General features: G+C 41.5%; 1 protein-coding gene across 3 annotated transcripts in view; it reads right to left on the bottom strand.

Moving 5' to 3' along the window:
* LOC121956612 (zinc finger protein 646-like) overlaps positions 1-25425 on the bottom strand; it is a 31447-nt gene extending 6022 nt beyond the window's left edge. For 2 of the 3 annotated variants that reach the window (XM_042504925.1, XM_042504926.1), the window contains exons 1-4: positions 25234-25425; positions 21230-21495; positions 20785-21031; positions 1239-1328 (exon numbers count right to left, since the gene is read on the bottom strand). In XM_042504925.1, coding sequence (XP_042360859.1) covers positions 1239-1328; positions 20785-21031; positions 21230-21495; positions 25234-25368 — 738 coding nt within the window. In that variant the 5' untranslated portion in view covers positions 25369-25425. The remainder of the gene's footprint in view (positions 1-1238; positions 1329-20784; positions 21032-21229; positions 21496-25233) is intronic. The other variant, XM_042504927.1, reaches the window with a different exon arrangement.
* Between the last annotated feature and the right edge of the window lie 1072 nt (positions 25426-26497).

Below are 26497 nucleotides of genomic sequence, written 5' to 3'. Positions count from 1 at the left end.
CACACGTATTGCGTAAACCTGTTTATATGAGGCGATGGAGTGGTAAAATTGTACACACATACAAACACAAACAGATACACTCACACAAACATTAAGGCTACCAAACCTAGACATCATCACTATATATAGACTGTCAACTCCAACATTTACATGAATCCAATTTGGGTCTGTCTTCCATAACCATGACAACCATAGAAGATGCTTGGTTTGTCCACTTGTCCTCTAACTTCTAACCAATTGTATTTTTGCTAACACTGATGTTAAACGTTAACCTTGGCCTAAATATTTAGAGCTACAGTTGACCTTTACGTTTAATTGGTTCTTATCATTCCTTCAACATTCAGCCTGTTTTTTTGTTTTGCGTCTAGGTTTTATCTTCGCAGTTCAGACCGTCATCCATATCTGGTGTGTTTACATTTTACAGACCAGATTCCTTGTCAAGACAATGGGATACATAAAATGAACTGACACAGGGCTGAAACAAACCCACTTTACTTTGAAGTGAAAACAAGTTGATTACCTGCATTTTACACACACAACTTGAACTGAAATAGGAGGTACTTTTACAATGCAGTGCCCTATTAAAATACATTTTGGGTAACATTAAAAACAGGTTTTTAAAAAACAGAAATTTTGTTCAAAAAAGGCTGCCTCACAATTGCTTCAGGTGAACTATGGGATGCATTTTTACTGATTTGTCCCCCATCACTTACACTAGAATTGTATCAGGTGGGGATATGTTCACAGCCAGTATGGAAACAACAAACATCAGTGTTGTTTTAAAACTGACTTGTAACTAAAGTTTAATTTTCACTTTCTGAAATAAGTGGGGGTTTTTTTATACACTGGGTTTGTCTCGTTGTATTATCTATATTTTAGTTAGTGATTAATTGGAGTTATTTCAAAAGAAATTTGTATTTGTCTGTAGGTTTTAGGTGCATTTGTCCAACCTGCTCTGATAGTCATCCATGGTGTGTCTTTGCTTTGATGCTGAATTCAAGTTAACACTGCCAGCAGTGCAGTAACACTGAAACAGCACCAACAGAGAACATTTGATTTTGTGTTAAAAAGCCACGTGAAGCAGTTTGAAGCGCACAGATGAGAGACAGCCTCACTCAAAAGAGTTTGTGTTCCTAACCCTCACATCTAAAACAAGTTGGCCCTTACTCACAGCTACAGTTTCATCTATTGACTTTGCCTCACACACAACACACACACGCACTCACGCTCACACCAACCTGGTTTTTGGCCGCGGCGCTGCAGCGGTGCTGGGCCAGGTCCAGCATGGTTCGGTAGCTCTTAAAGCAGGACGGGCAGTTGAACCGGTTCTTATGAACCAACGTCACACACACGCACGCACACACACACACACACGCACAAACACACACACACACACACACACACACACACACACAGATTTGGATTACTATACTTGTGAGGAAAATCCACTGAACTGTGTTCACTCCCTAACCTCTAAACCCTAAACTTGCCCCTAAACTGAGCCTAACCGTGGGCTAACCCTGACTCCACACAACACTTTAGCTACAGGACGTCTAGCAAAAGGCATAAGCTGGAGAGGACAGAGGCTCAAGAAAAATATGCTACAATATGTAGAGTTTGGGTCAATTTCAGGTTTTGCCGGTCTGGTCCAGTCCGCTCTGTTCCAGTCCCGAGTACTACCTTAAATGTGTTTGATTTTATGCAAACCAATTGCACCAGTATTTGTCATAATGACCCGTTGTGGAAAATTAAAAAGTAGCTTTCATCAGCAACCTGTGCTGAAGGCGCCACAGCACTAAATACAACTGGTATTGCATTCATAATGAGCAATATGACTATCAGACTAATGGAATCTCTCGTGGTTAACAGGCTGTGTGCAATTTGCTACCAAGCTGAGCATGGCAACATTGAAGAAATCAAAATTCAGTAGAGGTGTGAGAGGCAGAGCAGCACATTGTATTTCTTTAATAGAAAGTTCATGTGTTATTTGGGTGATCAGACAAAGCAAAGCAGAGTTTCCCTCAAGGACACTAAAACTGCACCAATAATTTGTACATTTTGGATAGGAAGCCAACAGAGGGGGTGTCTTAACTGGCTGGGAGCAATGTGGTGCGTCATTTAGAGTTGATTGAATAGCCTTTTGTTACTTATTGCTGTTGTTCACTTTAAACGCTGCAATGGATGAGGAACGACTGATTCATGAAGTTCAAATGAGGAGTTATTTATACACCTATGGGAGATTGCCAGCAAACAGAGATTCTGGTAAAAGACCATCACTGAAATCTACCTACTTGTTGTTGGCTATATTGTATGTAATTTCCAGTGCATATCAAAACACTAAATGTGGGTTTTCTGTTTAAAAAGTATACTACAGACCCTGAAAAAAAATAGACACTACTTCACAAGTACTCATGTATCTTTGATGTGATTCCGTCTCGAGTCTACTCAGGCACAGCTGACACTCTCATGTTTTGTTAAAATGACTTGACAAAAGTGCATATTTAACAAATTCAGTTTGGACAGAGTGCTCTGATGGTACGTGATATTACCTGATAATTGGACCCTTGTTTGCTGTTGGGACATGGTACCTGTTATGTACAACCCAGGAGCAGCTGCTGAGCCCAGTTTGTGAAATTTGGTATACTGGTCTGCTGGTTGGCTTAAAATCAAACAACTTTGACAAGTTTAACAACGGCCCAACCCTACCAGTATATTACATACACACTTTGTCAAACAGTCACAATTGGCAATAGACACAAAAAAACCCCCAAAGACAAGCTCTATGTTGACGCTTTTTATGCAAACTGGCATCTTTTTTAAGAATTGTTGTTTTTTTTGTAGCAGTTCTGCTCATGATAGTGAGAGAGAGAGAGAGAGAGAGAGAGAGAGAGAGAGAAAGGCAGGGGGGGAGAGGGGATGACATGCAGCACTCTTCCAGGTGAACTACCAGGGTGCCCCAGGAACCTGTTGTCATTGTGCATGATTAACTGTAGTTACATTATTAACCGTCTTCATTTAGATTCCATGCAGTTAGTGTTTATGTGCTTTATGAGGGAAACACTACACACAGCCTCTCCACAAGAGCAGAACAGAGCATCATGCCAGCCACAACAAAAATGCATCAACTCTGTAGCTGAGGCATGGTGTTAGTTCTCCACACACACACCCTAACACCATCAAGCACACAGGTCTAATTACAGTGTCACTTTAGTGGATTTTTGGTATGTATAATTCTAAGGAGAGTTAACTTGAAGTTCCTATATAGATTGATGGTACTTAACAGTGAAGCTGTTGATGTGAGATGCCAAAGTTTAAGAGCACAGACTCAAGCAGTAGTCTCAGACAGATAAAGCAGACCAGTGGCCAGATGCATAAACCATGTATACGCACAAAAAATATGCATACACCTTTTCCCAAACATAAACTGTGTAAAAGTGAGGAATGTGTAGTAAGAATGTGCGCACCTAACTCACTCCTCTGATCAGGCGTACACACAGTTTTAGCTGAGAGTTGCAGGTTATATGATAAGGAGATTAACTATATGTTTTGGGACGGAAAACTATGTTTTAAGATTGTTTGCCATCTTAACTGTGTTGTGATAAAGAATGTGTCTGTGTATACGTCTGCCTGTTTTCGTTGTGAATCTAGACATAATTTTCTGCATCTGGCTCCAGGTGAGCAGATGCAGCCGAATATTAACCTAAACATTAAGGTTTAACATACTGCTGTAGCAGCTCACCGCCCCCCACTTGCTCTATTAAAGCAACAACATGTCAGACCTGGAGACATGGTGTGCTGCACAGTGCCAGCGCAGAGCTCTCCAGCAGGGTGCAGAGGGGAGTGATGCACCACAGCGTGAACTAGTGAAGGCTTTTTGGACTCAGTCCAAGTGATACATGCTGAAGGTGTACTGAGAGAGAAATGACAAGAGCTGACACCTTCTGAGATGTCAGGGTGCCTGCATGGAGAGAGGTGAACTGGGAAGGTATTAGGCTGTCATGCAGGAGCACCTCACTGACAGGTGGGGAAAAAAAAAAAGCCTGGCAACCCTATGTTTGACAAACATAGACTGTATATAAAGATGGACAACATGACAGTTCCCCCAAAGTGTAGCTTTTCATTCTGGATCGCCCCCTGGTGTCTGTTTGCAGTATAGGTCATAAAACCCACCCCTCCATTACCTAATTCTCACCGCAATTAGCGGGTGCACATGGGCTTTTTAATATGGAAGCGTATTGCTGCCAGTCTAGAATAAAAAAATAGGCATCAGTTTCACATTATAATGTGAAGTTTCATGTTATAAGGCAGGCATGTCAAACTGGTCCACAGGGGGGCCGGTTTGACATGCCTGTTATAAGGTGATAATTTATGCTGTATGTCAGCAGAAATAGAAATGAAAATGAAATGAAAATGGCATTTTGATGATTATATTGACTCTACACCACGCTTTACTGCAGTTTAAAAGTCTCTCTTAGTCACAGAGATGGGGAAATACAAAGACATCTGTTTTACTTCAACTTCCTCACTTCATACAGCAAGTGTCGCCTGTGCGTGTATAGGAGCCATTTAGCATATTTATTTTGTATTATTATATAGATTAGTTTGATGAGTAAAGAGTACATTATTTTGACAACTAAATGGTAGTAATACCATGTAGTCTATGACAGGTTCCAAAGTTTTTGATGTACAATAGCGTGACTCCAGCCTCGCCAAGCTGCAGTGTGTTTCAAGCATGGATGTATGGTTTCGTGCTTTTGGTCTTCACACATACAGCGTTGTTGCAATGTCACTGTCAACAGATATTAGTAGTGTATTTTCATATTTCTGAGCACAAATTCTTCTCATTTATGAAGTCGTACAAGCTCCTGCACTCCTCACAGCCATTACAGAATATAATGGTGCATTCCTTAATGTCAGGGTTTTATTGTGGAGGAAAGTAGTAAAATTTGTCAATTTTACTGTATACTACCAAATGGCAACAGTTTCCCATATAATCCTACACATGAAATGCTTGTTATTTCTTGGTTTCTGTGCTTGTTGTATTTTGGAGCCCTGCCAGGTACTAGAATAAATCTATGCAACTAATATGATGTAGGTGTGTTGGTACAGATGTAAAAGTGTGGTTTCCGCTGAGAAGAGTGTGTGTACAGTGTGCATGTAAAGAGACAGAAATATTTTCACAATTTTCACCTCCTTGCAATTTCCACCTCATCTCTCTCTCTCTTGCTCATTTATTTATATCATCATTTAATTGTATCTGAGGCTTTGGCAATATTGTTTTAGAAACATTCATGCCAATAAAGCAAATTGAATAATGAGATTCAAATCAACAGCAACCCCTTAGATAGAAAAATAGATGCAAAAATAAAAACAGCAAGAACATTTTGTTTTGTGTGTGCTTGTGTGTGGTATGTCTACTGTATATAGACGAAACAAAACAAAACCAAAGCAATGAAGTCTAAACATCATGTCAGGTTGTTGTTCAGGCTGTCCCGTAGGCTGTGGCATGCACCAACCTCGCTGCTTCTATGACACAGACACTGTTTTCCCCCAGTAGATACTGTATTTTTGTCAGGTCAGTGAGAGCATCAAAATCTTGGCATTTACATTTAATTTGTGTGAAGAACTTTGTTCTAATATCATCATATGCGCTACAGTGTAGCAGGAAATGTGTCTCTGTCTCCACCTCTCTCTGCAGACAGAGCTGACACAGCCTGTCTTCATGAGGCAGCCAGGTCTGTCTGTGTCTGCTGCTCTCTATAGCCAAGCTGTGACTACTGAGTCTGTACATAGTCAATGTCTTTCTCAGTTTCTGATCAGTCACGCTGCTCAGACAGGCAACCACCGTGTATCGTCTGTTTAGAGCCAAATAGCACTGAAGTTTGCTTTGAGTATTTGTGATGGATGTCCAATAGTTAATGCAATGTTCTTTTTCTTTAGCTATTATTTGGTTGGGCCAGATTGTGTGAGGGCTGTCCTGAGGCCTTGTGCTGTTAGAGGAGGTGAGCCTCAGCACCAGCTAGCTGAAGAGACTCTTCTCTATGTTCTCCTCTTGGCAATAAAGAGCTTTCTACTAATCGGAGTTAGGGTCGCTTGCCTTTGTTGTTTGTAGAATTTGATGGCCCTTTTTTGAATCTTAATTAAAAGGGGAAATTGTCCTTGTTCAGCCCTGCAGCCATTGTTGGGTGTGTTCCTGTGGACTTTGAGGATGCTCTTACAGAACTCAGTGAGTAGGGTTTCAAGTGGGTGTTTGTACCATTTTTCAAAGTCTTGATTTACAAGAGGACCCTACACTTCACTACCATACAGTATTATTGGTTGGATTATGGATTGGAATATTTTGAGCCAGATTCTGATGGGTATATTGATGTTTGAAGACTTTTTTATAGCACAGAAGGCCCTTCTCCCTTTGTCTCTGAGAACATTCAGTACCAGATTGAAATGTCCTGTAGAGGTAATGTTTAGTCCCAAATATGTGTAGTTGTGTGTGTGTTCGATGTCAGTTGAGCCCAGCAAAAACCTATTTGGGTTTCCCTGACATCTGGGTTGTTTCTGGAAGACCATAACCCTGGTCTTCTCCAGATGAACTGTCAGGGCCCAGGACTGACAGAAGTTTTGTAGATGATCCAGTTACTGTTGTAAGGCCTCTTTAAATGGAGCCAGCAATACGAGACCATCTGCAAAGAGTAGTGATTTAATCTCTGAGTCAGAAAGGGTGAGGCTGGGGATGTCTGATTGTTCTAGTGATTTTGCCAGATCATCAATATAAATAATAAACAGAGTGATGCTGAGACTGCAGCCCTGTTCCACCCCTCTACTTTGGGAAAAAAATCTGTCTCCATATCACTGATTTCACAGCACATTTATAATTCATATACATTGTTTTAATTTTATCATAGATTTCCCCCCCTACATCTTTTTGAATTAATTTCAGGAATAGACCATTATGCCAAATTGAGTCAAATGCTTTTTTTTGAAACAAGAGAAGATTTTCGTCTTGTTTTGGTAGACATGGTTATTAACAAGGGTGTGGAGGGTATGCATGTGGTTTGTAGTTCTACAGTCGTGAAAAAATTAGGACACCCCATTAAATATTCAGTTCTTTGTTAAGAAATGTTCACATATTGATGTCTAATTTCTATCTGAGTTCTCTGAGCTTATATCAAGTTTAGTGCTCAAATCAGACAAAATTATTATCGTAGGGGATTTTAACATTCACATGGATGTTAATAGTGACAGCCTTAGTTCTGCTTTCTCCACACTTTTGGATTCAATAGGCTTCAGTCAGTGTGTACATAAACCCACCCACCGCTACAATCACACCCTCGATTTAGTCCTTGCATACGGCATTGATATTGCAGATTTATTAGTCTTTCCTGAGATTCCTGCTCTGTCAGACCATTATTTGATAACTTTTAATTTTTTATTACTTGACCACAAGCCTCTCAGTAAGAGCTACTCTTCTAGATGTCTATCTGATTCAGCAGTGGCTAAATTTAAGAAACTAATTCCCTCTGCTTTGACATCATTACCATGTCTTACAACTCCTGAGCACACTACTACTAACTTAAGTCATTCCCAAATTGACTGTCTCATCGATAATGCTACTGGCTCACCGCGATCAGCTCTCGACACTGTTGCACCCTTCAAGAAGAAAATAATGAAACAAAAAAAATTAGCCCCATGGTTTAACCTCCAGATTCGCAAATTGAAACAAACATCGCGAAAATTTGAAAGACATTGGCGTTCGACCAAACTGGAAGAGTCCCGTTTAGTCTGGCTGGACAGTCTTAAAGTCTATAAGAAGGCCCTCCGCCATGCCAGGGCAAACTATTATTCATCACTAATTGAGGAAAACAAAAACAATCCCAGGTTTCTTTTCAACACTGTAGCCAGGTTGACTCAGAGTCACAGCTCTATAGAGCCCTGTATTCCTTCGGCCCTAAGCAGTGACGACTTTATGAATTTCTTTAATAATAAAATCATAACTATTCGAGATAAAATCCATCACCTCTTACCCTCAACTGACCTGACCCCGAACTCAGATAGCCTGATTATGGCAGCAAGGCCCGAAATTTATCTAGACCATTTCTCCCCCATTGACCTTCATCAACTCTATACTTTGGTTTCTGCATCTAAGCCATCAACATGCCTGCTAGACCCCATCCCAACTAAGCTCCTTAAGGAAGTTTTACCTTTATTAGACAACTTTTTATTAGATATAATCAATGCGTCTTTATTAACAGGTTATGTACCCCAGTCTTTTAAAGTAGCTGTCATTAAACCTCTTCTAAAGAAGCCCACTCTCGATCCTGAGATTTTAGCTAACTATAGACCGATATCTAATCTCCCCTTTATTTCTAAAATCCTTGAGAGAGTGGTTGCTCATCAGCTCTGTGACTTTCTCCAAGACAACAGTTTATTCGAGGACTTTCAGTCAGGCTTTAGAGTTCATCATAGCACAGAGACGGCACTCGTAAAAATTAATAACGACTTATTTATCACTTCTGACTCAGGTCTGGTCTCTGTTTTAATCCTATTAGATCTCAGTGCTGCATTTGACACCATTGACCATCAAATCTTACTGCACAGACTTGAAACCTCAATTGGCCTTAAAAGAACGTCACTAGCCTGGTTTAAGTCATACTTATCAGATCGTTCCCAATTTGTTCACATCAATGATCAACCCTCCGCACATACAAAGGTCTGCTTTGGAGTGCCACAAGGTTCGGTGCTTGGACCAATCCTTTTCACTTTATATATGCTTCCTCTAGGCAACATAATTAGAAAACATTCCTTAAATTTCCATTGTTATGCTGATGATACGCAATTATATCTATCTATGAAACCAGATGAAACTGATCAGCTATCTAGACTTCAAACATGTCTTAAGGATGTAAAAGCCTGGATGAGCGGTAATTTCCTGATGTTGAATTCAGACAAAACTGAAGTTATTGTTCTTGGCCCAAAACACCTCAGAAGCTCTTTTTCCAACAATTCAATTTCTCTAGATGGCATTACCTTGGCCTCTAGCACAACTGTAAGGAACCTCGGAGTTTTATTTGACCAGGATTTATCCTTTGCCTCCCATATAAAACAAACTTCAAGGACAGCTTTCTTTCACTTGCGTAACATCGCAAAAATTAGACATATCCTATCCCAAACAGATGCTGAAAAATTAGTACATGCATTTGTCACTTCTAGGCTGGATTACTGTAATTCCCTATTATTTGGTTGCCCCAACAAATCTCTTAGGTCTCTCCAACTGGTGCAGAACGCTGCTGCTTGTGTTTTAACGGGAAGCAAGAAAAGGGACCATATTTCTCCTGTTTTAGCTTCTCTGCACTGGCTCCCTGTGAAATCCAGGATTGAATTTAAAATCCTCCTCCTTACTTACAAAGCTCTAAATGGTCAGGCTCCATCCTATCTGTCACAGCTCATAGTTCCTTACCAACCCTCAAGATCACTGCGCTCTGAAAATGCAGGGTTACTTGTGGTTCCCAAAATTTCCAAAAGTAGGTTAGGAACCAGAGCCTTCAGTTACCATGCTCCTCTCCTATGGAACCATCTTCCATTTTCGGTCAGGGAGGCAGACACCGTTTCAACTTTTAAGGGTAGACTTAAGACCTTCCTCTTTGATAAAGCTTATAATTAGGGCTGGCTCAGGCTGCCTGGACCAGCCCATAGTTAGGCTGACATAGGTTTAACCTGCCGGGGGACTTCCTCTGATACGCTGAGCTCCTTTCCTTCTCTCAATGCCGCCATCAGAAATCATGCATGTCTGTTAACTGCATTGCCATGTGCAAGCTTAGCTTAGCTCTGTGATAGCCATGTGGTACTCTCACTGCCTGGGGCTCGCGTTTACACAGCCTGGGTCTGTTGAACTGCACTACGCTAATCCTGTTGCCTCTCGGGAGCATTCCTGCTCCCTTGTTTCCTAGTTTCCCTGGATCCTGGCCGTAACCTTGACTGTGCCTGACCGTGGTGATAGCTGTGCTGATGCCGCGACCCTGCCTTTGGTTGTGCTCGTGCTGTGGCTGTACTGATTCTGTGCCCCCCGCTCGCCCTGATCGTGGTCTGGTCCTGGTTGCGCCGATGCTGTGATCTTGCCTTTGGACACCTCCCTTTCAACATATGCATGAGACTGTTAGCATCTCTATCAACATCATCATAGAGAGCAATTACTAATTCCACACCTACCATTATTGTTTTTCCTTGGGTGATGTGAGGGTCTAAGGGCAGAGGGATGTCGTACACTGTAAAGTCCTCTGAGGCAAACCATGTTTTGTGATAATGGGCTATATAAATAAAACTGAAAAAAACTGACTAATTTTGTTTTGATTTATCTCTGGAAAAGAAAGTGATTTATTGCAGGTAAACAACAAAAATTAACCTGGTTTTACTCATTAAAAAAAAGATATCAACAAAAATGCGTATTCTAACTGAGGAAAAAGTTAGGACACCCTACCACCTAATAGCTAGTGTTACCCCCTTTGGCAGAAATAACTTCAGTGAGACACTTCTTGTAGCCATCTACCAGTCTCTGACATCGGTCTGAGGAAAGTTTGCCCCAGTCCTCAATGCAAAATTCTTTCAGCTGTGAGATGTTTGAGGGGTTTCTTGCATGTACAGCTTGTTTCAAGTCACCCCACAGCATCTCAATGGGATTAAGATCTGGGCTTTGACTTGGCCATTCCAGGACTCTCCATTTCTTAGTTTTCAGCCAGTCCTTGGTGGATTTACTGGTATGTTTTGGGCCATTGTCATGTTGCAGGGTCCAGTTCTGCTTCAGCTTTAAGTTTTTTACAGATGGTCTCACATGTTCCTCAAGCACCCTCTGATACACGGTAGAATTCATGGTGGATTCTATGATGGTGAGTTGGCCAGGTCCTGCTGCAGCAAAGCATCCCCAAACCATGACACTTCCACCACCGTGCTTCACAGTTGGAATGAGGTTCCTTTCCTGGGATGCTGTATTTGGTTTACGCCAAACATGTCCTCTGCTCTGGTGTCCAAATAATTCAATTTTAGACTCATCTGTCCAAAGAACATTATTCCAGAAGTCCCGGTCTTTGTGTACGTTCTCTCTGGCAAACTTCAGTCTGGCCTTTGTGTTTTTCTTAGAGAGCAAAGGTTTCCTCCTTGCACGCCTCCCATGAATGTTAAACTTGTGCAGTCTCTTTCTGATTGTTGTGGCATGCACTTTAACATTAACAGTAGCAAGAGCCTGTTGTAAGTCCCGTGATGACATTTTAGGGTTTTTGGAGACTTCTTTTAGCATTTTGCGGTCTGCTCTCGGGGTGAACTTGCTTGGATGGCCAGACCTGGGCATGTTGGCAGTTGTTTTGAATGTCCTCCACTTGTAGACTATTTTTCGGACAGTGGATTGGCTGATTTCATATTATTTTGAGATCTTTTTAAATCCCTTAACAGACTCATAAGCTGCTACAATCTTCTTTCTGAAGGCTTCAGAAAGCTCTTTGGATCTCACCATGGTGCTCACTCTCACTTTAACAGTCAGGAGCACACCAAACTAAATGTCTGAGGTTTAAATAGGGCAAGCCTCCTTCACAATGCTGAGTAACGATGTTCTAATCATGTGCACCTGATTTGACACACCCGTGTGTGATTTTAGCCATTTGAAGTGGGAATAAATGTGGGGATGTCCTAATTTATTCCTCACCAGAAATTGCATTTTTATAATATTACATTTTACAGAATGTTTCAAAAAGTTTTTTCTACAGTTTTAATTGTTTAGTTATATTGAATCTCTCAGTATTGTTAAAATCAATATTAAATATCTATATGTCCAAGTTTGTTAAAAAAACACACATTCTTTCATAGGGTGTCCTAATTTTTTCACATGACTGTATATTGTGGTGTAAATCCAATCTGACTCTTGCTCAGGACGTTATGATCTCTGAGGAAGTCTTGCAGTCGGCTGTTGAGGATGTTGCAGAATAACTTCTCCAGTTTCCAGCTCACACATATGCCTCCGTAATTGTTTAGGTCAGATTTGTTTCCATTTTTAAAGATCAGTGTTATAATTCCTTTGCTCCAGATGTCAGGGAAATGTCCAATACTCAGAACAAGGTTGAAAAGTTTTAATATGACAGTTTTGAGCTTATGGTGGCTAAATTTCAGCATTTCATTTAAGATACCATCAGGACCACTGGCCTTCTTTGGCTGTAGTGCGTGGATTTTAGACAATAGCTTCTCTTCAGTAATTTGGTGGTCTAAAGGGTTCTGGTTGTCTTTAACGACTGATTCTAAAGTTTGGAATTTGTTGAGGAGATTATTTTGGGCCGAATTCAGTGTTATAGTACTATACAGGTTTTCACTGGTTGAATTTTTTGATTTGTGATGCTGAGACTTTTCCAGATGGGATAAATGTGCAGCATTGTCAAATATGTTGTTAATATCCCGTACAGCCTGATTCAGGCCGTTGTTACTGATATGATGTGGAAAGAAAATAGTCTAATTGAGATTGAATTGTTTGACGTCTGATTGCTTTCTGGTAGTTGTCCGTGCTGTTATTTGTCCATCTGTAAGGTTGTTTTGGGTAGTTCAGTTTACTGGGCTCTGTTACATGAGGGTTTGTTACTGTCTTTTTTAATGTATGCTGTAATTTTACTATGATCAGATGGGGGTGTTAGAGGGCTGACTGTGAATGTTCTCAGATAGAAGGGGTCTAGGTCTGTAATGCTATCTACTGTGCTACTGCCAAGAGGAGAGCTGTGTGTGTAATGACCAAAGGAGTCCCCTCGATGTACAGACCCAGCACTCCACATAGCTGCAATAATTGGTTGCCACTTTTGTTGACAGTTTTGTCAAAGTTGTTCCTGTGGGGATGTGTAGGCAGGGGGATGCTGATCTGGTCAGTTATATGTTTGTCTCCCTGTTGGTTAATAGAATTTGCTTCTATAGCAGTCCTGGCATTAAGGTCCCCACAGATCAGTATTTCCTTGGGCCTGGTAGTGACTGATCTCATCTTCGAGAACAGAGAAACAATTCATTATTATAAGGGGATTCTAACAGGGGGATATGTGCTGCACACATGAAGATGTCTCTATCTGTGGCAACAACTTCTCAACAACTTTATTTTTAGCCAAATTTAAAATTCTCTTTTTTGGATGAATTCTATGTGTGTACAAGGTTTGCCTTGAACCAAATCAGCATTCCTCCTGAATCCCTCCCTTCAGTTTGGTGGACGGGAACACTATCTCTCTGTAGCCCACGGGACAACCAGTGGAAATGTTTCCTCTACCCCAAGTCTCCTGCAAAACAAACACATCTGCATCTCCTAACTCTCTGGTGAAGTCTGGGGTCCTGCTTTGAGGGCCAAAGGCAGAGGACCTCAGACTCTGACTCAATTCCAACATGGAATTATAAATGATTTAGATTCCATTTACGTCAAGAATTCAAAAATTCCCATTCAGGAGTAAAATAAGACATACCTCAAAGAATCTGATTAAGACCATTTTGATCATATGAGGTTTCAATCCACTAATATGAAATAGTTTTAACACTTTTACACAACACAGCAATATTTTTGTATTTTTTTTTAACTGTACAAAAGCAAAACAAACAATGAGTTCTTATGAGTTCTCTATTGTGATACTTGACCCCATCAGGTGAGAGCAGAGCAGGCTGAGCATCTGCTGGATGTCTCTCAGTTCGTGAGAGACATCAGTGGGGGGGTGTGTGGGTGGTCTCAGGGGCAGAGGTGGTGGTGATGGTTGAGCTAGCTCACTGGCCGGGCGTGAAGCACCTGTCACCGGTGTTTGGGTGGAGCTCTTGGAGGTAGAAGTGTGTCTGCCCTGGCTTGAGGAGGAACATAGCTACCCTGGTGGGGTCTTGGTATGGCATGATGTGGAGGAAGATGAGGATGATCTGGTCTCCAATGGGGTTGTCTGGATGAGGGACCAGTGGGATGCCTTGTTGGCCTAAGGGGGCTGTGGGTTAAGCTGGTCGTTCTGCAGGGTGTGGACTGGTCTCTATTGAGAGTGACGTCTTTCAGCGTCCAGGCGAAGATGGTGTTATGACTGTGAGTCATATTATTGCTAATGGGTGTTAAATTGTGTTATTGTTACTATCATTACTGTTATTAGGTTGTTTTTGCTGTTTATGCCTGTCTCTGTGCCTGTCCTCTCTGCTGTAGTGCAGGTCTTGTGTACAGTGCTACAGATTGAACAGATCTCATCATGTGGCTGGGCTCGTGGTTGGCTGAGGACTGACAGTGGAGATTTTAAAAGGACGCTGAGCGAGCTGTTACGCTGCCGCCTTCTTCCTGTCTCCCAACACGGTCGCCATTAATTTTGAGTGTGTGTGCCTTCTGAGATTCTGTAAGATATTGTTAATAGTTGTTTTCACAGTCCAACGGTATTGTAGGGGAGAGTGCACTTTTCTTTTCACCAGTTTTCGCCTGTTTTTCTGGGTAGGGAGTTAGGTAATATTGATGTCTGGAAATATAAGCTGTTATTTCTGGTTATTGTGTTTAGCTGCTCTCTGATGCCTATTTAATTTTTGGGTGAGATTAAATGAGAATTTCAAGGACTGTAATTCCATTTTCTGGGTCATCATTTGGGAAAAAGGAAGGAGATGGTAATTTTGTGTTACGCCTGGTATCCCCCCTAGACAGAGCGTAAGAATGGAGACTGTGTTTTTAGATAGGTGGACGTGGTCGTAGAGACAGCTGATATCTAGGGTGGTGTGGTGGGCCAGGTGGACAATCGGTCTCGGGACATAGTCTTTGGACATGCTACTATTGACCCTGTGGATGGTGTCGGGGTGGAAGTCTTTTCTTGGGAGCAGGGTTGACATGACCACTCTGCTGTTGGGGAAGGTGGTGAAAGCTTTCTCTATCACTCTCCCGAGTGACTCCAACACTCTCTCTTGGCGGCTTCTCAGGTCGTTGGTGCCAGTGTGGATGATTATTTGGCTTGGGGTTCCCAGATGCTCCTCTGACAGGAGATCCATGGCATGTTTGGTGTTTGGACACCAGATTTGTGTGTGGCGAAGAGTTTTTTCTTTTTTTTATGAATTTGCCATTGTCTATGAGGATGACAATGTCCAGCTTGTCTCTCTGCCGTGCTGGGCTGGGGGGATGAGGGGTGGTTTTGATCTGTGGAATGGGTGGAAAGCTGGTTGGGGTGTTGGTTTGTGAGCCAGAGGTAGGGCTGGGCCTGTAGAGCTCTGTCTCTCTCCTGAAGCTCTTCTGAAACTTTAGTGAGTTCTCTCTTGCAGCTCTCTCACCTCTGTTAGAGCTGTCACCTTTGCCACATTGATGTCCCTGCCATGTTGCAGCTCTCTTTTCTCAGTCCTCAGGCTGGTCAGCTCTCTCCTGTAGCTGTCTCTCTCATGCTTCAGCTTGGTCAGTTCAGAGCTGATGATAGAGGTGTCTTGCTGCACTGTGGTATCCTGGTTTGTTTGTTGGCTGATCAGCTCTCTCAACTGTACAAGTTCTCTCTCCAGCTCTGTGAATTTCACTTTCATTTCATTGATGGTGAGGTACAGCTAAACATCCTGGTCCAGTGCTGGTGGGCCCATTCCCGGGTGGCTTGTCAGTAGTGGGACAGCTGGGAGTGGGGGTGCTGTCTCTGTCTGGTAGGCTGTGGGTGTTGATGGGGGGGATGACTTCTCCTGTTGGGCCCTTTCCTTTATAAGGAGAAAGTCCTGCTCAAATTGTTTGAGGTTCCCCCGCACCATGACAGTCCCATTATTATAGATGTTGACTGTCATCATGACAGTTTCTGGGTATTCTTCCTCTTGGATTTTAAATTTCCAGCCGTTGCAGATGCCCACTTTTTTCACAGAGGAGTAGTGGGGACTGATAGCAAAGTCATATGGATGGTCTGTGAGAAAGATCAGATTGCTGACATGCTAGGGCCAGGTTTGTTTTTAGCTAGCGTGCAGTTTCAATGCCATGCTAGCATGATTCTGCTTAATATTTAGCAGTTATTGTTGGAGAATGTATAAATCCTTTTGTAGGATATATCGTCTCTCTGACACTCTCACTCACTTGAGTCCTTGGCTGTTACCCTCTTCTCAGCTTGGTTTTATTTCTCCAGCAGGACAGTGGAGGTAGCTGTCAGTTAGCCGTTGGTTAGCATTTCTGCTGAGCCTCTCAGTAGAGAAGAATGTCTCCAGTAAGGACATTCTTCTCAATAGTCATTTCTTCTTCTTTCTTCATTCTATTTTGTCAGGAAACTTGAAGTTTATGTCATTTTTAAGACTGAAAAGAGTGAATATCTTCAGGAGCTCAGAATGAATGTCAGAACAGTACCCTCTCTCTCTCTCTCAAGCACACACACACACACACACACACACACACACACTTTCACATTCATGCAGGATATTAATCAATATACCAAACATGCCATAACTCCCAACTCCTCACATGGTGCAGTTCTGTCGGGACCTTCTGAGTCTACCTATGATGTTTTAGGTATCCTTCTGTGTCAACTGTTCACCAGCAAGCTGTTAAAGTGATGTCAACAAATGCACATGGAGGGATAATGCAACCTGTCACTGTGATGTCACAGCATGCAGAAAGCAGCATGACCCTGATGTTTACACAGTGCAGACTGTCATGATGGTTGGGATGGGGCGGTTAGGTTTAGGCAAAAGAGGCCAATGGTAAGGTGACGAAAAAACACACATCCACAGGAGAAGCAATCTCTGAACTCCTTCTGAAAGTCCACCTCCGCACCCATCCTATAAGCGCACTCGTGCTCCTTATATTATGTGGTTACTGGCAGCGTTATTACCTGATGCTATCCTTCAGTATTTCTTTAGTATATTTGAACAAGAATGGCTCCGTCCGGTCACAATGTAAAATGACACCACCTGTGCATGTTGAATGTGGACATGCCCTGTGTCCGCCAGCATATGACAACAATGCCACCCGTTCTGTCCATCCACATGGTCAAGTGACTCCGTCTGTGCGCAATGTATGTGGATACATCCAGTGCCTTCCAGCTGTTCGCCAGTGGACAACCGCATTCTTATCCGCACCATTGGTGTGCGTGGCATGTGGACGCAAAAGGTGGCCTTTGCCGTCACACTTGTACACCTCAGGCACTGACAGAGCAGCGCTCTTATTTTGACATCTGTACCAACATACCTACATTATATTAGTTTCATACATTTATTTCAGCGGTTGGCAGGGCTCCAAAGTCAACAGGCACAGAAACTACGAAATTACAAGCATTTCATGCACAGGGTTATGATGGGAAAATCTGCTAATATACAGTTAAAATGATACATTTTACTACTTTCCTCCATGATAAAACCCTGACATTACAGAATGCATTATAATATTCTGGAATGGCTGTGAGATTAAAATATGTGATTTTTTTTCATGAAAAACAGTGACATTATGTATTCAAACTGGCATTTAAAGGGTTCAAATCCTGACAATAAATGTTAATTTGGTCATTTTGATCAGGGCTGACGTTAACTGAAAGATTTAACTTAAAAAAGTGGAAATAAATATTAATCCGTAATATTTTTAATACAGTTTTTGGAAGTGGACATTTTTATCCTTAGTGACTTTAACGGTTTCCTAAATTTTGAATCTGACCCTGCAGAAAAATAAATAAATGCATCAAAATCAATGTTGTTGCTAATCTTTGACATATCCAAGATCGATTGATCAACAAAATCCCTCAGCCTCCCCTCATTTATTATTTTAAAAATAACTAATTTTGGGGGTTTTTTTGCATTGAAACTGGCAATTTAAGAATTAAAATCCCAACAATGTTTAATCATTTTATAGTTCTGATTAGGACTGAAGTTGATTAAAAGATTCAAGCCAAAAAAATGGGAACACATTTCTATATATAGTATTTTTTATGAAAGGCTTTGGAAGTGGACATTTTTGTCCTTAATGGCCTTAATGGGTTTTTTTCTAAAGTGATACCAGAGGGTTACACACAGGTAAACCTACTGTAGACAGAGGTAGGAACAGAGGTCTTGAAAAATCTGCAGTGGTCAAACTCAGTGAAGAAGTATTTGAATCTGTGTTTTAGCTCCTTAGGTGGACACGGACAATAATTAGTGACAGCTTGTCATTGCATCACACCAGTTAAGAAACTGAAATTACCATGTTCACCCAGGTATTGCATTCCCATTAATGCCGATTGGAGGCGGAGGCCAAAAAAAGCCTTATGTTGGCGAGTGTTCAGGGTTTTTTTGTGCAGTGGGAATGAGGCTCATGTTAGTGAAAGGGACATAGGTCAACCTATAAACTTAAAGCATGTGCCAAATTATTTTTTTTCCAAAAATGGATTCTGTCACATTCTGTCTCATCACCCTCAGTCATCATTTCAGTTATAAGGTTTGTTTTAATGAGTTACTAAATTCTACAAAAAGGGGATTTTCGGCCATGACTGAAAGCTGTGACAGCCAATTCATGCTCTTGCATTCACTGGGGCTGCTTGCAATTGGTCAGAGGGGTGTTTTGGCAAGAACCAACCCAGATATGGCTACTGCACAGACTCTGACTCTTTTTTTTAAAAGATTATTTTTTGGGGCATTTTTCCTTTATTGACAGGACAGTTTGAGGTAGACAGGAAAGGAGGGAGAGAGAAGGGGGACTAACATGTAGCAAAGGACCATAGGCCGGGCTGCTGCAGAGGCCTTAGCCATATGAGGCACGTACTATACCAGGTGAGCTAGAGGTCACCCCAGACTGCGGCTCTTAATGACATCACCATCGCAAGATGGCAGTGGCCGAATCTCGGATATTTTAACCTGACTTAAGCACAGTGGGGTTAATGGGGCAGCATCGTCCATCTTTATATACAGTCTATGGTGACAAAGGTAGCACACTGTTGCCATCACCGTCTCCTGCAGGTTAGCAGCAAGGTTATCATATGTAACTAAAACTTAACTAAAAACTAAAACTAGGCCTGAAAAAATATTTTAAGAAAAATGATATAAAAAGAAAACTTAGACTTCAGAAAAAAAAACAAAAACCAAAAGAAACTATATTTTGTACTTAAAAAAGAAATATAAGTATCATAAACGAACAGTATTTCCCCAGGATTTTTTTCTAGCAGTGGTGCTGAAACATGAGTTTTATTTTAAGGCCACCTGACGACATTAAGTGCATACACTGACACGAGAAGGGCTTACAACACACATTTGTAAATAGTTGTAGGTGTTGAATTATGTTTAATAAAATGCTTGTAGATATTTTATTATGTTTAATAAAAAGCTTGTAAATGTTTAATTATTTTTAATAAAGTGCTTGTCGTACCCCATGTGTTGTCCTGCATGTGGGAGAGATGTAACATTTAACATTTCGTGAAGGCCCTGACACAACTGGTGGTGGTCGGCTGGCCCTTGTTTACGTGGTGTGTCGGTTACCCTTGTCAACCCTCCCCTGCTGTTTGTTTGGCTGATTTTGCATGTTGAACTGTGGAGCCCATCAGTGCAATAAAATCACTCTGATTTGCAGCTGAGCTCAGCACATGAGAGGAAATCAAACGTGAGAAAAGTAAACAAAGAGCTAAAGTCCAGAAAGAGAGAAATGGAAACAAACTTGTTCTATCAGGTAAGAGTTTTTCTTTAGACATTGAGCTCTTTAGCAGAAAGGTTTCCTGATGGTTTGCGTTGTTGGTCAATCTGATTTGTTCTTTCAACATTATATTGTTGTCAATGTGCTAACTGGCTATCTAGTGTCAAGACACTTGTAGTGACATTTCCTTTTTGAATGACAATTGCAGATGGCTGCCATCTACTGGTATAAAGGGGTATTTTTTCATGCAGGCGCAGAGGGAACAGGTTGATAGACCATCAGTTTGTTGTGTTTATGTACATGTTCATGTTTTGATTTCCCTCTATAAAAGTGGACGCATTCATAGTTTAAGCTAACTTGTGTACATTTTGTATATTCCTAGTTATGGTATTCATGGTAATGTATTGATTTATGTTTGCTTATTGTACAGAAAAATCAGCTATTCATCTATCCTCCATCCTCTCCTCCTATAAACTGTTAAACGCCTCTTAGATCTATGAGTACACGTTGGCTAGAAGCTCTACGATCCAGTCAGCCTCACACTCCCTCAGCAGATTGTAAAAATTCCTTTTTTTGACCAAGTGAAGACTGAACAGCTGAGAAGTTTTTTTAGGGAAGTTTTTCAGCACCTTCATTTTTCATTGTGTATTAATGTGCTGCTGTAAACAGTCCCCATCAAATGCACTATGCTGACTTACGTTTGTTAAAAACTGCAGTGGCCAGTTGTTACCAAGTTACCTAAATTACTGAGCTTTTTTAAAAATGAAACTATATATCTGTGAAACATATGTAAAGACTGTCAGTCTTCTGAGGGGTATGTCACCTTGTGCCAAATATACTGTACAGGAGATGTCAACACTAAAAACTGTCAATCAATTACTGGTTTATGTCATTTCAGACTTAATTAATTCAGGTTTAGGTAACCCACTGTCAGCTGTTAATAAACATAGTAAGAGGAAAGAAAAACCTTTTTTCATGGGAACAGCTGATCAGGGTGCTGCATGCTATGAGCAAACACTTTGCTCATCTCCTCTGCTGTGATTCATAAACTTGATCACATTCAGGACGCATTGATGCAGTTTAACACATGCTCAATTTTAATAGCCCACTGCCTTTCATTCAAATGGACACTGTAAGCTCTCGCATGGCTGCAAAATGACTCTCACAAAATAGTTACATTAGCAACGCTGATGCAGCGTAACACAAACCATCCCAAGCATCACCCACTCTTTTCACAACAGGACCTCACAGAGACCCACCTGGTTGGATGCAGCAGCAGAGCAGCGGTGCTGGGCCAGCTCCAGCATGGTCCTGTAGCTCTTGCAGCAGGAGGGACAGTCGAAGCGGTTGGGTCCGTCATCGTGGATCCTCTGATGGTTGCGGAGGTACCGGGCCAGACGGAAGGCCTTGCCACACAGGTCGCACATGTAGCGTTTCTGACCATGAATTCGCATATGGTTGCGCAGGGACATATAGTTGGTGTAGGGCTTGCTGCAGAAGTCACACCTACGTTTGAGAGAAAACAATAGTGGCCAGGTTAGAGTTGAAAGGGAATAAGTGACTATTCAGACATTTACCTGATGCTCTCCATATACAGTCACAAACAATGAGTGAGGTGGGAGGAGTTCTGTCTGAAAGTAAAGAAGACTAATAGCTAGAATGCAGGAACATTTTAATCATGTCTATAAAGTGTGGAGTACCTACCTAAAGTCTCCAGTCTTGTGGGTGAGCTTGTGGTTGAGCAGGGAGCTGGCATGCTTGTAGGCGCAGGTGCACAGGTCGCAGACATACGGCCTCTCATCTGATTCCATGTCATCTGACGCCGATGTCGCTGGTGCTTGTGCAGGTGCTGCCGCTCGGGACTCCATGGAGAGACTGGAACTGGAGAGGGACGCTGAGGAGAGACTGGAGCTGGAGAGGGCTGCTGAGGACGAAGGGAGCTGATCGCACCAGCTGATGGTCGAACTTGGCTGTCACAGAGGAAAGGAATACATTAAAGCCCGGTAGTACAAAAAGCACACATCAACACGTCATTGAGACTTTTCCTAATTACTGGTATTCTTCATATGAAATGATCTACATTTAGAAATACAACAAAATAGCATTAAAACTCTTCGGTAGAACGTGGGCTGCTGACTGGAAATGCACCTATCAGTCAGCCGATAACCGGAATCATCTGATTTTCATCTTGATAAGCAATGACTAGTGACCGTCCAGTCATTCTCAGAAATAGCTGATCCTGTGCTGATCAAATTTACATGCATGCGCAACACGATGCTTCACGCCACATGCCCAAGGGCAGACACCAACCATATATCATTATTGCCGCTGTAACCAATTCTCATTACCATGTCGTCAACCACCAATGCTTTGTCAGGACCCTTTGTTAGCGACTTTCCAGACCCTTTTAATTACTGTTTTTTTTAAAATAGTGAAAAAGTAAAAAATTGCATGGGCTCTGTCTTCTCCTCTTGTGCCGTGCACACAATAGGGAGGCAAGAGGACACTGCTCGCTACAGGACTGGGAGTTTAGATATTGCCTGTTGTAAACACAACTTTACATTCCTGTTAGCATTTTTGTAGAAATAAAATAGATGAATAAAAAGTTTTAGATTGATAATAAATAGCTGGCTCTATACCTTTTTTTACATACATGGCATAGAATAATATTTTCTCTGACATGTCAATGATATGTTTCAGCATATAGATGTATTGAAACTGTTCACTATTGGGAAAATAAAATATGTTAGATAAAGAGGGATATACTGAAATTCATTATCAGTTACATTTTATTTGTATTATTAAGTCTTGTCCATTTAAAAAAGTTACAAAAATGTTTGTGTATGTTGTCAAATCTTGGAAAGAAAGAATCAGCCAACATCCGAACCGACAGGTCAGACATTAAAAATCGAAATCTGCCAAGACAATTGCAAAAGGGGCATCTCTATTGCCAGTGGAGAAGACAAACTGGGTAACAACAACACTTGAGACTTGCGACTGATGTGCATGAGTGCATGTACATCTGAGTGCATACATGACTAAAATTATGAGGCACGCACATCTTTAGATTGTGATCCTTAAATGATGGAGACATGTCATTGCATCAAGCCCTGTTTGTAGACATGGCATCTGAACTAAAACATGTAATATTTCTTTACACTGGCAAGCCAGAGAATACATGTGTGGTGGAAACCATCAGCAAGTGTGAAGCCCTGCAGAGAGGAAGCTCAGCACCACGGACAGCAACACGGGCCCAAATTGAGCCAGCCCACAGCAGCACATCTAAGGGCCAGTCTCACCAAACCTGAACACTGCAGCTAAATGTGGGACTAGATTTTTTATTTATTTTATCCAGTGGAAACCATTAGCAAGCCAGGCTAATGCAACACACTGGCTAAACTTTGTATCTTGTTCTTCTTTGACTGAGCATTACATGTACTAACAACACAAGACACAGACCCAAATGATAGGCCCTGTCACAGAGAGCACAGAGAAATTCATCAATTACATTTGAAAATAAGCAAACCCCGCCTGAGCCGAAAGCTTTACATAACTAAATGTCAAGAAACTGAACTCTGGCCTACGTCACCTGTGTCAAGTGTGCGAACATAAGCTTCTCTCTGACATGTCTGCAATGGAATAGGATGTCTCATAAAAGTTTGGAATGGTACAGTACAGCACTATTATGTTTTGCAAATACGCGTTCCTTTAATACAATAAATGCTGACTGAGTACTCAGTGTAACCAAAGAAAACAAATGCAAGTGGACAACACAAGACTGTGTAGAACAGTTTGGCAGCACATACACTTCCTAGCCACTTATACAATCTAATGCAATCCAATACAACAGCAATACCACATATTCTACCTTTACTGAGCTTATAAATGCCAGGTTTTGTTAAAATTTAAAACAATATGTTCATACCTACGAAATATAGCAAAATGTGTTTCAAGTGTTCTTCAACCCTATTATATGTAACATATGGCCTATTAGAGTCTGCCTATCAATGGCCTCTAAACCAACTCCGTTCACTATCCATAAAGTGTGCCTTTGAACACATCAGCTGTGAGGGGTTGCCACAGCTCCATGGTTGAGACGGCAGACACCGTGCAAACAGCAAGTGTGACCCAGGAGCTACTGTGTCCCATACAGTCACGCACAACCGAATGACCATCAATGATGTTAAATCATCACTGTGATCAGGGACAGTAATATAAACTGTGCAGGCGGGGTGGCTGCTAACCCATCTCACTAACATTGATTTTATCTTCTTTTTTCCCTTTCCTTTTCTTTTTTTTTTTTATAAAATAGTCAATAGCAATGCTATAAAATATATACCTTTTCTGCATACACTACAAATAAGCTATAAAAACTATTCAATTGAGTAATTCTTTATTTTCTGTTGGAATTTATCATATACATATATGTAACGATGATTTGTGGTAACGCTGTTGTTATGATAAGATTATTCGGTGGATTGTTTAGGCACGTAACTTGTCACTAGCACACACACAAGGACCTCTCATAATAGGATGCACTGGGGCCCTCTGTTACCTTACCCCACTGACTGTAATGATGCAGGGTCTGAATACACGTATCTTAGAAAGACAAAATGGAATAATTTAGGAGAGTGAGCCGTGGAAAGTGCTGCAAGTCACCACAATGATATCAGAGCTCTGGGAATAAACTACGAAATGGTAAGTTTGGAAAAGTGCGAAAAAAAATCTTTGCCAAAAAATGTACTCTGTGAACTTTACAAAAAAAAACGTCCACACGTTGTAATACATTTGATTTAACTTGTATAGTGAGCGACAGCCAAAGAAAGTGGGCAATTAGAAGAGCCTGTAAGGCCGCCAACAATCAAAAACAGAAAATGTTGAAACCTATAAATTATTGTGTGGGCGTGCGCGCGCTGTGCAGATATCTGACCATGAATGAACCGCACAGTCTGCCTTCACAAAGAGGTCTTTGAAAGTCCTCCGTGGGGCGTCTTCCGCTCCCGTTTCCTGTGGGACAGCCCGGTCCTGTTTACTTTGCGCTGCTCGGTGACAATATTGCAGGCGTCATGCATGCACCTCTGCTTTCACTGATCTAATAAGCCCTCCAAAGTTCACGATACTGCAGCATATAATCCAAAGCACCATTCTCTGTAAAATTGTATCCAGGAGAAAAACGTTGCCTTGTTTTTGGAGGCTCTGCTGTTAGCTGAGCGCTCTGTGTTTGACTGAGAGAGCTAGTGTTGTTAGATGTTAGCATTAGCTCGGTGATGCTTGGTTATAATAACATGCTTTTTCCTCGCCCTTCGGTGTCTCACACAAAACACCTGCGGCATAGTGCTGGACACACACGACTAATTTCACTAAACTCTTACGATATGAAAGAGACACAGTTTGCGGGAGCAAATAATTATTAGCCACTTAGCATGGCAGCTAAGACTCAAACTAGGCCATGAGCCGCTCTGCATGAACACTGCTACATTAACGCTAGCAAAGAGCTAACAGAGCTGTTCTGGAACATAACGTGTCGTAACAGATCACCCACTGCTGCTAAACTACTGATCACACACTCATTTAACAACCCTGTTTAAAAAAGACACAGTGCCCAATGCTAAGGTTGTAAAATGTTGCTCCATTAGCCTTTTCATGTAGCTATTTGTTGGCTGGCTTGGCTAACGTTAGCGTAAGGTGGTCGCAGCTGGCTTTCTTACTCCGGAGTCGTTGGGATCCTTTTTCCAGAACAATTGAGAGCAGTGGCCGAAAGACTCTGTCGATGTCACATAATTTACACCGTTTCTATCTTGAAAGTCTCCGTGTGTGCTGCCGGTGTTAGTCCTGGCGTACATCGTCGCTTTTCTGATCCTTCGACTTTTTCTAGCTGAAAAGAAATAGGGCCGCTTTGTCGGGATCTTCTTCCGAAAAGAAAAATATTTCTTCTGTAAAATTACTGTTTTGGCGGCGGACATATTGAAGCATACGGGACATTGCTGCCGCCTGCTGGCCTGGAGTGCATCGACACAGATTCTCTCTGCCCAAGGACCCCTCAGGACCCATCAACTCAGGCGGGTCCAAACCTCTTTGAATGGAATTAGATTATGTGAAAATATATGAGGGCCACCTTCCTCCGCATCATGTGGAGAATCTTATATAAATTAGACAAACTGTTTCATTTTTCAGTGATTTGCTGTTGAATTTGGCAGGTCAATAAATACCACAACACAGGTTATGATTTAATAATCAGGATATATTACAATACTGTAGGCAAGGACATATATTGTGGTAGTCTGTACATTAGTATGTGTAGTGTTTTGCATCTTTTATCTTCCCTCTTGATTGTTGTAATAACTTTGTATATTTTATTGCTCCTGGTTCCTCTTTATGCCTTTATATAGTTCAATGTGTTTTTCTCTGAAGCGAAGCTGCATTCTATGTATGAAAGGTGCCATATAAATAAAATGTATTATTGTTATTATTATATAATGTCAAAGCACCATTCCAATTACTGTTGTTGGCATACTGACTAATATAATTGAATGTAGAGGTGTTTGTTAAACTGTTAATATGTAACTTGATTAGAAATTGCACAGGTGTAAAATTGAGTTATGTTGTCTTGTTTCCCCATCAGATGCCTGTGAACTAATGCTGGACCCAAACACAACCAACAGGAAGCTCTCTCTGTCAGAGCACAACAGAAAGGTGAAAGAGGTGAATGAGGAGCAGTGTTACCCTGATCATCCCGAGCGATTTCACCACTGGAAGCAGGTTATGTGCAGTGAGGGTTTAACAGGGTGCTGTTACTGGGAGGTGAAGTGGAAAGGGTTTGCTAATAAGGGGGTGGCATACAAAGAAATCAAAAGGAAAGGGCAGGATGATAACTGCTGGATTGGGCAGAATGACAAGTCCTGGAGTGTGTTATGCTGTGAGAATTACTCTGCCTGTCACAAAAATCGGAGGACAGTCATACCCATCCACTCT

The sequence above is a fragment of the Plectropomus leopardus genome, chromosome 17, assembly GCF_008729295.1.
Source record: "Plectropomus leopardus isolate mb chromosome 17, YSFRI_Pleo_2.0, whole genome shotgun sequence".
NCBI classification, from domain to species: Eukaryota; Metazoa; Chordata; class Actinopteri; order Perciformes; family Serranidae; genus Plectropomus; species Plectropomus leopardus.
Note: the sequence above shows the minus strand (reverse complement) of the source record. Positions and strands in the feature narration are given on the sequence as shown.